This window comes from Sinocyclocheilus grahami, unplaced genomic scaffold, assembly GCF_001515645.1.
Source record: "Sinocyclocheilus grahami isolate Dianchi unplaced genomic scaffold, SAMN03320097.WGS_v1.1 scaffold1595.1, whole genome shotgun sequence".
NCBI lineage: Eukaryota > Metazoa > Chordata > Actinopteri > Cypriniformes > Cyprinidae > Sinocyclocheilus > Sinocyclocheilus grahami.
This window is the reverse complement of record NW_015506774.1, coordinates 15,174-27,884: the sequence shown is the minus strand read 5'-3', so window position 1 is coordinate 27,884 and position 12,711 is coordinate 15,174. Positions and strand designations below refer to the sequence as shown.

Here is a 12,711-nt window from a genome sequence, read left to right as displayed (position 1 = left end):
AGACACGACGACTGAAGCAGCTGAGACACAAATCGACCTGCATCTGCAGAGTACAGCACAAACTCATTAGGAAACGTCACACTTTCATCCATCATTAAATAGTTTCGTCAGGTTTATTCAGCTATAAATAAAATGACCTTTTACCGGGTTTTTCGCTCATCCATGGAGCACAAATGGATATTCAAGCACTATTCCAAATCTACAAAAAATACGTTCTAAGATGTTCTGCAAACAATTCCTGTTAAGTTATGAAATTGTTACATCTGAATGTTTTTTAAACATGCAAAACAGACAGTTTTTTTAAGTATCAAGTACGTTTCTTGGCTTTGTGAATGTTAGAGAACCATTCCATTTTATCCTTTTGAAATTGTTTTGAGTATGTTACATTTGAATGTTTAAAAACACTCATTTTTTTATATTTAAAAAACGTTTATGCAAATGTTCTGTTGTATTATTTTGAAGTCATTTTATTTCTTAAGATTATTTAAATGTTCAAAACATTTAAACATTCCATTTTATCATTTTGAAAACTTTGCATTTGTTGTGAGAATGTTACATTTGAATGTTCTCTCAACATTTAAAACCATTTTTATATTTAAGGAACTTTTTTGATATGCAAATATTCCATTTTCTCATTATGAAAACTTAACGAGAATGTTATTTTTGATATTCAAACCCCCCCCTTTTTTTAATTTTAATTTTTTACTGTTTTTTTGGCTATGCTATTCCATCATTTTGAAAACGTTATGAGAACGTTACATTTGTATGTTTAAAAAAAAAATCTATTTTTTATATTTAAAGAACGTTTTTGGTTATGTGAACATTCCATTTCATCATTTTGAAAACATTATTTCTGAATGTTTTTAAAACATTCAAAACATCCAGTTTTTTTTACTGTATTAAAAAAGTTTATTCTTGATTATTTGAATGTTAGAAGAATATTCCATTGTATCATTTTGAAAATGTTACAAGAACGTTACATTTTTTATGAAAATATTACATTTGTTACAAGAATGTTACATTTTTACGAAAACATTACATTTGTTATGTGAAAGTTACATTTGAATGTTACATTTATATGAGAACATTACATTAGATATGAGAATGTTACATTTGTTACGAGAGCGTTATATTAGTTATGAGAATGTAATACGTTACAATTGAATGTTCCCTCAACATTTAAAACGCCATTTTTTTAAATTAACTTTTTTGGCATGTGAATGTTCCATTTTACTATTATTAAAACTTTATGAAAATGTTATTTTTTAAACATTCAAAACATCCAGCTTTTTTAATGTACTAAGAATGTTTCTTAGTTATGCAAACGTTGGCGTAACATTCCATTCTATCATTTAGAAAACGTTATGAGAACGTTCTGCTGTTAATACTGATGAGTATTATTGGTCTTAACTTTGTTCTAAGAACATTTCCCCTCAACAGTTCATGTTATAAGAACGTTCCATAAACATTTCAAGAATGTTTTTCCTAACATTTACAAAAACTTTATGGGAACAGTCTCTGTTAGTTGGTCCTGTGATGCTTAGTATGATGAACAGACACAAATTTCAATGCATCACAGCAGATATTACTTTGGCTTCATTTAGCATGCTGGAACACAGTTACAGTATTCCTGCTGTCTGCTGCACATTCGGCAAATGTTAAATACTATATGCAGAAATTGTAAGAGAATAAGAGTTAATATCCATAATTCAGCAGGCAGAGGATGTGAAAGTTAAGCTCCAGAGATGCTGCGATGCTGAGAAGATCCACATTTAATCCACAGACAGAGAGACTAAATCACAAGCAACTTAAATACTTCTGCACATGCAGATGATGGGTAGAGCCGCCAAACACGTGCTTGGGTGTTTTATGAGCTGGTTCCCATTTTATTATATGGAGGAGAACATACTGTAAAGGCCATTCACACCAAGCGCAGTGACTATAATCATAACTATATTAATGTTCATGCACCATAATGTTCTGTTTTTTACAAGCGTGCGTGTCAGTTTTATCGCCTGCCACTTTAAAAGTTCCAACACTGTAAAGTCAGTGGATTCTGATTGGCTGTCAATGTTTTTATTGCTCATCAGCTGAAAAAAACCCCTCTGAAAGTTATTGTTATAGCTGTGGATCGTTTTCACAGACTGTGATGGCAAGTTACCGCAGTTATTAACATCGTAAAGCTAGCCTTTTTCTATTTTCATTTGTAAAATATTAACGTACATTTATAACACTATACTTTGTGTTGTATTACCTTCCCAACCAACAAAATGTTCTAAGAATGTTAGAACATATTTTAAATGTTTTAAAAACTTTTTTTTCTGGTGGTTATTCATCTGAATGTTAAGAGAACATTAAATTTGATCTTTTGGGAATCATGTAAAAAAAAATTTGAACGTTACATTTCAGAAAAAAAATGTTTCATGAACAGTGTGTTTGATGGATATGCTTTATTAACATTTTGAATTAGCTTTTATTTTTATATTTTAGTTTTGCTAAAATGGTCATTTTTACTATTCTTTAAAAAAAATTATATTTAGGTTTAATTTATTTTGTTTTAGTTCCGTTTTAGAGAACAACATTAACGACCAGATAACTTTAAACCGACATTCTTTTAATGTTACTGGAAGAGCATTTTTGTCTGGATATTTTTTATTATTTTTTAAAATTTAGAACTCACCTCTGTTCTTCTGTCTCTGCTGACGATGATGTTCTCCTCCGTATGACTAATGTGCTGTGGAGCTGATGGGCTGCATTTGGACTGAAATTGAGGCCGAAATATTAGACCCTGCTCTCATAGACCCATTTCTACAGCTCGTGACGCGTGGAGATCTGCTGTGACCTCCTGAGAAGCATGATGGTGAAGAAATGCAGTTCATCTGCCAGCATCCCACAGCTCAGGACGGAGGAGAATGAAGGTACGTTACTGTATGTTCAGTCAAACACCAGAAGACGTGAAGACTGAAGTCCTCCTGTCCTCTGAGGACAGTCTCCATCCTGAATGGATACGCTGACATTCCTCTTTAAATACAAGTTTCAGCTGGATGCAAAGTAACCTACATTTGGTTTTCAGCCATTGAAAATGGGTGAAATTCAACAATTTGCACAAGGTGCCGCAATGAGAGCCACATAACTCTGGGATTGAACCATATTGGGCCTTAAAAAATGAAGATACCAACTGAAAAAATTGTTAGGAACCAGTATCTAACAGGATATTGTGATCTTTAATACTTCTTGAGTTACAGGCACACAAACATTGGGGAAAAACACGAAAAGTGGGCTGCCGAAGACTTCAGAGGCTGTTTCTCAGCCAAACCTTGATCAATTGAAACGAAACTTGGTACACTTCATCAACACCATGATCTGAGGGGACATACCAAAGTTGGGAACAGCGCCACCTACGGCTCATGAGATACCAAAAATGCCTCTCCGCAGAACTGTCACCACTGGCATATAATAATAATAATAATAATAATTCATTACATTTATATAGCGCTTTTCTAGGTACTCAAAGCGCTTTACATTGTCAGGGGGTATCTCCTCATCCACCACCAGTGTGCAGCATCCACCTGGATGATGCGACGGCAGCCGTAGTGCGCCAGAACACCCACCACACACCAGCTTACTGGTGGAGAGGAGACAGAGTGATGAAGCCAAACAGTAGATATGGGGATTGTTAGGAGGCCATGATGATCAGAGGCCAATGGGCAAATTTGTATGGATTTTTAATGACCACAGAGAGTCAGGACCTCGGTTTAACGTCTCATCCGAAGGACGGTGCTTGTTGACAGTATAGTGTCCCCGTCACTATACTGGGGCATTAGGACCCACACAGACCACAGGGTGAGCACCCCCTGCTGGCCTCACTTACACCTCTTCCAGCAGCAACCTAGTTTTCCCAGGAGGTCTCCCATCCAGGTACTGACCAGGCTCAGCCCTGCTTAGCTTCAGTGGGCATTACTCAGTAAATATTCATCTGTGACATTAAATATTTTGGTTTTCAACACTATATAAGGGGGTCAAGCACCAAAGGGACTGTTGCCGCTATTGTAATTGTTAGTTTTCTTGCAAATTGGTTAGCATGCTAATTGGTTGCCATTCTTTCTATCGTGGCTCTTCAGCAATCAGGTTAACTGTAAACTACGTTAGCATTTAGTTAGTTTAGCAAGCCAATCTATTCAACATGTTAAGTAATGCTTTCGTGTACTCATTCTCACACTGAAACCTCTCCTCGGCAGGATGCTGGCTGTGTGTCAACTGAGTGGTGCACACTGGCCCAGAGACTTTCAGGTCATGGGTTCGAATCCTGTGTGGCACATAACATGTAGTGCTTTTATATTAACATATTAAGAGTGCTTTGTGCTTTTGAGATGCACATTGTGATGCGCTTGATGAGTTTGCTGTGATTGTCATGCTTGCTGTAACTTCGGGGCTTGTCCTCGCATTGCTGCTAGCAGCTATATTTATATTTGTCTTTCTTCTTCTTCTTCTCCTTAAAAAAAAAGCAAAATCCTAAAAATGCAGGTAACAGCCGATGCATGAACGATCTTCATGCATGAATTAGATGGTGCTGGTTAAAGACTCGCAGATCCTCCCAGAGGGAAATACAGAGCATTTTTTCCGTTCAGTCAGATCATATTGTGTGGCATTCAGTTGAACTCCATTAGTCATGCGCTGGTGATCATGATGCATTTGTGGCATGCTTGATTACGGCTGTAATTAACCTGCCATCCGTCATTCATTCAGTGAGTCTGAATACTAAACGAGTCGGCTGAGATTCTCCTCGTTATTTCAGCAAACGTCTCTTATTGTTCAAATGCATCTTCAGGTCAGTGATGGTGACCAGAACACTGAAGCAAGGCTAGTGCTTAATTATGCTGAAATTAGTTAAAACAGCTTAATTATTTTGAGCAATCGATTTTAAAAATGTGTATTTCTGCTACATATTAAGCTCTTCTAACTCAGTGCCATTCGTTGTTTGAACATAATTTAATAGAAGTTGTCATAACTCAAAAAGATTGATGCAAACTGTTGCTTTATTTATTTATGAACCAAATTTTTTTTTTGAGTGAAATGAGTCTATATTTTCTACATAGCAAGAATGTACAGCTATAAAATGAATGTGGCGCATTTGATGAGAAATTATAATATATATATATATTTTTTTTATTATTATTATTTTTTTCAGATACTGAATATATTTATTAAATATTTAGTGACTTTTAGTTAATTTTATTTTATTTATTTATATTTTTTAGAAAAACATTTTTTTCTGTGTGCTCAAACAGCATAGCAAAGTGCAATGTGTCGACACTTACAACATTTCTATTACGATCAAAAGGTTTGCGGGTCAATTTGAAGGAAGCTGCAAAGACCTAATATATATATATATAGTATTAATAATAATAATATATACATTTTTATGTATTTTTGTCAGTCTTTTTGCACACTTCTGTTTAAAATGTTAAATAAATTGAAAAAAAACAACACTAATTTAAAAAATTTTGGAGGTCAAAACTCAAAATACTATGATGATTGACTGCATTAAAAAACATGAGTTGGCTCAATTAAATTATGTGAACTGGAAGTCTTTTAACACTGAAAATTTCCAGTTAGTTCAACTAAAGTGCCAATGCAGCAACATAAAATGTTAAAGGGGTCATATGATGCGATTTCAATTGTTCCTTTCTCTTTGGAGTGTTACAAGCTCTTGGTGCATAAAGAAGATCTGTAAAGTTGCAAAGACTAAAGTCTCAAATCCAAAGAGATATTCTTTATAAAAGTTAAGAGTTAACCACGCCTACCTAAAACGCCTCGTTCTAACACGCCCCCACATGTCTACATCACTATGTGGGAAGATTTGCATAACGCCGCCCAAATGTTCACGCAAAGAAAGAAGGCGTAACTTTTATTCTCGCTGTAGTATTGTTGCTGCCGCCGCCATGTCGTGATTTTAAAATCTTTTACAAAATCTTTTTACAATCTTTTTATAAAAACAAAATCTTTTACAGCGTATGGAAAAGAGCAGCTAAGACATGCGGGTTTGTAACGGAAGAAGGTGTGTAAATAATAACAGAAGATAGATTTTTTGAGGGGTGAACTATGGCTTTAGCTCAAAATGAGATATGTTCTGCTCATGGTTGTGAGTGCGTCTGCTCCTCGGGCTGAAGCCGTGTGCCGATCAAGCGCCTGTAAATGTCACTCGTGTGACCTCCAGGCTTCAGCGCGTCACAGATTCACTCGCTGCGGCTTTCTCAGAGTGTTTTTATCATCGCAGGACGCCGCCGTCGGCTCCCTGTGTCCGTCTGACGTTATTCACGTCCAGTGCTGTGAGAGACTGTCTGAACAGGAGACTTTCTTTTCTGAGAATATCTCATTATATGCATGATGGCATTTTAATTTTACTGTTATGACTTTATTCTCATAATTTTGACTTTATGTTTGTAATCTTATTCATTTATTCATTTATTTTGTAGGTGGCACTAAAATATGGAAGCCAGTTTTCTGTCATGGAATAAAAATTTAGGTAATTGCAACTTTATTTCATTCCAGATTAGTTTTCTTGCAGTTCTCAGAAAAAAGTCAGAACTATGAGATATAAATTCAAATAAATATAAAATATAAAGTTTACGTCTCACATTCTGAATTTATATCTTGATACCAAGTTATCTTTATATTCTCGCAATCCTGTTTTTTTTTCGGCCAGGAAATATGACCTTTTGTCTCACAATTCTCACTTTTTTTCTTGCAATTGCATGTTTGTATCTCACAATTCTGACTTTTCCCCTTATTTTTAATTCTATGGTGGGAAAAAAAAAAGAATTGCGAGATGCAAACTCAGAATTTAGAGTGGAAAAAACGTCATGATTGTGAGATATAAACTTGGAATTGCAAGAAAAGTCAGAATTCAGAATTTATATCTCACAATTCTGACATTTTCTTCTCAGAATTGCAATAAAAAGTCAGAATTGTGAGATAAAACTTCACTGTTTCTTTTCTTTTCTTTTTTCCTTTGGCGGAAATGATCTTGTGTACATTTGTGTCTTTGGCATCTTTTGCTATGCAGGAGTCTTTTCTTGCCTAAGATAATAATAACAGTGTAAACACGGTAATTATTACTGTTCCTGACACACTGCTGCATTCTTTCTAAATGCAGCCATTTGTGTGAAAGAATAAATGAAATAAAAGCAACAACTGAGTCGTGTCAAGCTGCCCGGCTCACATCTGGAGTCTTTATACAGGAGCGCAGACGCTAATGACGTTTAATTGTGCTTTTCTTGACATTTAATTGTCGGCCATTGTTTGCAATTAGACCATGAGCCGCTGATTAATAGAGTCGCTGCTTCATTATCACCTGCGACGCGCTTCCATCTCACACGCGTGTCTCTGTGAGGTTATTCTCAGACCTTTCTGAAGCTGGAAACATTAAAGTCGCTGGAGTTCAGCAGGTTCTTCCCAAATACAGACTGTTATAAAACGCTTCGCTTGTGGGGATGTGCTGAGTTTAGTTCATATCACAGACTGAGAGACTGAAGCCTCCACACAGGGAACACATCTAGGTTATGAAAACATGAGAACATTGATTTGAAATGTTTCTAAAATGTTCAGTTTTCTCGTCATGATTAGAACGTTATTTAAAGGTTACAAAAATGTTTCTTACAATGTTCTGCTAACTTTATTTTCGCCCAAAATATAATGTTATTTAAACGTTTATTTAACATTTTCTACGAACGTTAAAATAGAGTTTTCTCGTCATGATTAGAACGTTATTTAAAGGTTACAAAAACGTTTCGTACAATGTTCTGCTATCTTTATTTTTGCCCAAAATATAACGTTATTTAAACTTTTTTTTTGATTATTCTACGAACGTTAAAATTGACAGTTTTCTTGTCATGATTATAACGTTATTTAGAGGGTACAAAAATGTTTCTTACAATGTTCTGCTAACTTTATTTTCGCCCAAAATATAATGTTATTTAAACGTTTATTTTAAATTTTCTACGAACGTTAAAATTGACAGTTTTCTCGTCATGATTATAATGTTATTTAAAGGTTACAAAAACGTTTCCTACCACGTTCTGCTATTTTTATTTTTGCCCAAAATATGACGTTATTTAAACTTTTTTTTTAATATTCTACGAACGTTAAAATTTCCAGTTTTCTTGTCATGATTATAACGTTATTTAAAGGTTACAAAAACGTTTCGTACAATGTTCTGCTATCTTTATTTTCGCCCAAAATATAACGTTATTTAAATGTTTTTTTTTTTATATTCTACGAACGTTAAAATTTCCAGTTTTCTCGACATGATTAGAATGTTATTTAAAGGTTACAAAAATGTTTTGTACAATGTTCTTCTAACTTTATTTTCGCCCAAAATATAAATTTTTTTAAACGTTTATTTAAAATTTTCTACGAACGTTAAAATTGCCAGTTTTCTCGTCATGATTAGAACGTTATTTAAAGGTTACAAAAACATTTCGTACAATGTTCTGCTAACTTTATTTTCACCCAAAATATAACGTTATTCAAATGTTTATTTTTAATATTCTACGAACGTTAACATTTCCAGTTTTCTTCTTGTGATTATAACGTTATTTGAAGGTTACAAAAATGTTCCTTAAATGTTCAGTACAAATAACATCATCTCAACATTATGAGCACGTATACAAAATATTAACAAAGTTATAAGAATGTTCCATAAACATTACTTTAATAACATTTTGTCCTAACATTTAAATAACATTAGTGAAAGTTTTAAGAATAGCAAAGTTTGGAACATTCAACAGAAAACAGACTTAAAGAAACAGGACATGATTTTATTATTATTATTATTGCAAATGTTGATAGGGAATATTCAGACAGGATGATTGAGGCTTCACTTTTTCATCACAGAGAAAAAAACAAGTGTTGGTATATTTACCAGTTATTGCATGTGAATCGGCTGAGAAAGAGGCTCATGGGTAATCATAACTTCATAAACAACAAACGAATCAAAGCACATCTGTAAGAAAAACACAGAACATGTTCAGAATCACAGTGGCAACCGAAACTAGTTTATGCCATAATCATGAATATTATAATTCAGTGATGATGCATAACTCTTAAAAAACAAAATGTGCTGAATCTCATATTTGTTCGCTTTGGTAAAATATTCCTGAAAGTCACATATGGATTCATAAAATTATGCAAAAGAATATTTGATGCTTAAACACTGAACAGTTAGAGTTCATACTATATGCTATTTGTTGGCAAGAAAATGGTGACAATAAAAATGACAAATTTCAATCACATAAAGTCTTTCTTCCATTCTGCCTGAACTCACATTTTAATAAATGTCAAGTTTTTAAAATGTACAGGTGAATCTCACAAAAAATATATATTAAGGACACATTTAACCTCAAACTCAAATGAAAAAAGGAACATAAAAAATAATAGAATTATTTGCGACATTAGTTTCATGACATTTCCCTCAAAACACTGATGTAATGCAAAATAAATTAAATAAAAAGTAACTTCTATTCATAAAATACTGTTGTTGTTTTTTAAAGACCAAATACTATCATGATTTTTAAATGCATAACAATCCAGGAGCGTGTCATGAAATTGTCACAAAGCATAAAAAAATTATAATAATCTTTTTTTATTATTATTATGGATTGTGAGGTTCACCTGTACAGTGTCACACCTGCATTCAAAATGATACTCGCTAAAGTGCATTTCATATGCAAGATCATAAAAGCATTTAGCAAATCTCTTATTTTTTGCAGTGCAAGTTTTCTTCTGAAATATGAAGATAAACCATCATCTGTGATCCTGCACGTGAAGAAACATCAGAGTACAGAACATTAATAACACCTACAGTAATCAATATCACACAGCAGACCTGAATCAAAGAACAAAACCGTCATACAACACAGAAGATGCAATGTTGTTATTATTTCAGGAAGATTTATAGATGAATATTCAGAGTCAGTCATTCCAAGATTCACCTGATGTTTTTCAGTTTCTTAGATTTTCATACAAACGTTGACAGTGTTTGTATGGTTTGTGTTTGAGGGACAGTCAATCATTCCTTTCAGTATAATTTTGCATTTCGCACCAATAAACGCGAGTGTGATATAATAAAAATCCTTTGGATATGTGCTTGTCATACTGAATCACACGTCTGCGTTTCAGAAATAAATGGAGCATGTGTTCAGACATCATGGATTGTTTGAGAGTGGCAATCATCATCAATAAATCCATCTCAGTGGCTCTTTTACAGTGTTATATTCAGACGTTCAAATGAAATCACAGCTTTCTTTCTATACATATGAAGGTGAAACGAGCTCTTCTTTACAAGAGTTCTGAACATGAAAATATTAATGTGTTCATAAAATGTTGTAGTGTATTACAGTGGCTTATAGAATGAATCGCTCAGACTCTGAATCCTGTTGAAGTCAATGTAAGTCAAATGCAAATTATATTGTTTTGATGCATCGAGTTGCTGCTGTTTGAGAACCGAAAAATCGCATTTATGAACTATACACGTTATCAGTGTTAATAAATGTAAGTATTGATTGAACATCGGTGTATTTGATCATATTGCTGTTCACGTTGTTTTAAAAAAGCACCACAGTAAACGTATACATGAAACGCTGTTTGCGGACCATTTTAACCATAACGACACACAGCTAACAAAAGACGTTCCAACAACGTTTTGCCAACATTCCCATTCAATTATAAAAACGTTATTTCTGAGTGATTTTTAAATGTGAAAACGTCAAGATTTCTATGCATTAAGAACGTTTCTTTTTGGTTATGCGAACGTTAGAGAAACATTCCATTCTATCATTTAGAAAACGTTATGAGAACGTTACACGGGAACGCTCCCTTAACATTTAAAACACCTGTTTTTATAATATTTAAGGAACGTTTTTTTCTTCTTCGTTTTGCGAACGTTAGAGGAACATTCCGTTTATCATTTTGAAAACGTGAAAACGTTACATTTAAATGTCCTCTCGATGTTTAAAACACTTAATTTTTATATTTAAATAAAACATTTTCTTGGTTTTGCGAACAGTAGAGAAACATTACATTGTTTCATTTTGAAAACGTTATGAGAGTGTTACATTGGAATTGTTTCTAAACGTTTAAAACACATTTTTATAAAGAACGTTTCTTGGTTTTGTGAACGTTCCCTTTGATCATTTTGAAATCATTATGAAAATGATATTTCTGAATGTTATTTAAATGTCGAAAATATTATTTTTTAATGTATTCAGAATGCTTCTTATGTATTTTTTTATGTATTAAGGATGGTTCTTGGTTTTGCGAACATTAGAGGAACATTACATTGTTTCATTTTGAAAACGTTATGAGAGTGTTACATTTGAATTGTTTCTAAATGTTTAAAACACATTTTTATGTTTCTTCTCGGTTATGCAAATGTTAGAGGAACGTTACATTCTATCATTTTCAAAAACACTATGAGAGTGTTACATTTAAACGTTCTCTCTTTTTTTTATAGTTAAAGGACATTTTTTTTCCTTGGGTTTGCAAACGTTAGAGGAACGTTCCATTTGATCATTTTGAAACCGTTATGAAAACCTTCGGTTCTTGTTACTGATGAATGTTATTGAACATGAAGTTCTGAGAACTTCCTTAAACATTATGAGAACATATATTAAAAACATTATCAGGACGTTCCATAAACATTATTTTAAGAATGTCTGTCCTGACATTTACATAACCTTTAAAGAACGTTATGGGAACGTTCTCTGTTAGCTGGAGATGCAGTTACTACCTTTTGATGGACAGTTACAAAGACAGACATTATTTCCTGGAAATAACGTGCACTGAGGAATCATTCACAATAAGAGCTTGTTTATAAGGATATGAGTCCGTCATGTTGAAGAAGGTAAAATGAGTGTGTGTTATTGGTTAATAATGCAGAGCGGGAGCTCAAGCAAACGCAGCAGAGGTTTGTGTGAAGAGAGTAAACTTCAGCAGCACTTACAGACCAGAACTGAGCAAACCTGCGGGAGATTTCGGAGGAAAGGATCTGCTTTTTAAACCGTCTGGAAGGTCACATCACAGTGTGAGAAGGATGTTCTCAGTGATCCTTCATCAGCGCCAAGCCCTTCAGAAGAACCATAAATAATAGGACAGGAGCTACACGACTCTTCATAGATTCCCTCCGTCGGTCACAGTTCTCCGGTATGAGATTGTCCATCGTTTATTTGCGCTGCATCCGATCGACGTCCGCCTTCGGGTCCGCTGATGTTAGTCCAGTTTACGACTAACTCGAGGAACTCTGTTAAACAACGAGTGAGTCCTGGAGGCCCAGCAGCTCGCAGGTGTTTCTCCAGAGTCCAGCCTGAAGATCTTCATCGTGAGACGCTGCTGAGGACCGGACCGCTGACCTGCACACACACAACATCCTCCACCTCCTTCCAGATCCGGAGAAACCTTCAGCTGGAGTCTGGAGATCAAACACAACACACATCTCAGTCTCATTCTGCATCAGGACTCTTTACCCCATCTGATGATCATCATCATCATAATAATAATAATAGTGCATTAGCTCTTTATTATATTAGACTTATTATTTTCAAATGGGTTTAATAATAATAAATTTGCCCTTTATAATCATAATAATAATAATAATATATTAGCTATTTATTATAATAGAGTTATTATTAATAATAATAATAATAAATTATTTTC

General features: G+C 34.0%; 1 protein-coding gene across 1 annotated transcript in view; it reads right to left on the bottom strand.

Moving 5' to 3' along the window:
• Positions 1–11,539: 11,539 nt before the first annotated feature.
• LOC107571444 (dehydrogenase/reductase SDR family member on chromosome X-like) overlaps positions 11,540–12,711 on the bottom strand; it is an 8,289-nt gene continuing 7,117 nt past the window's right edge. The window contains exon 2 of the mRNA XM_016257772.1: positions 11,540–12,466. Coding sequence (XP_016113258.1) covers positions 12,268–12,466 — 199 coding nt within the window. The 3' untranslated portion in view covers positions 11,540–12,267. The remainder of the gene's footprint in view (positions 12,467–12,711) is intronic.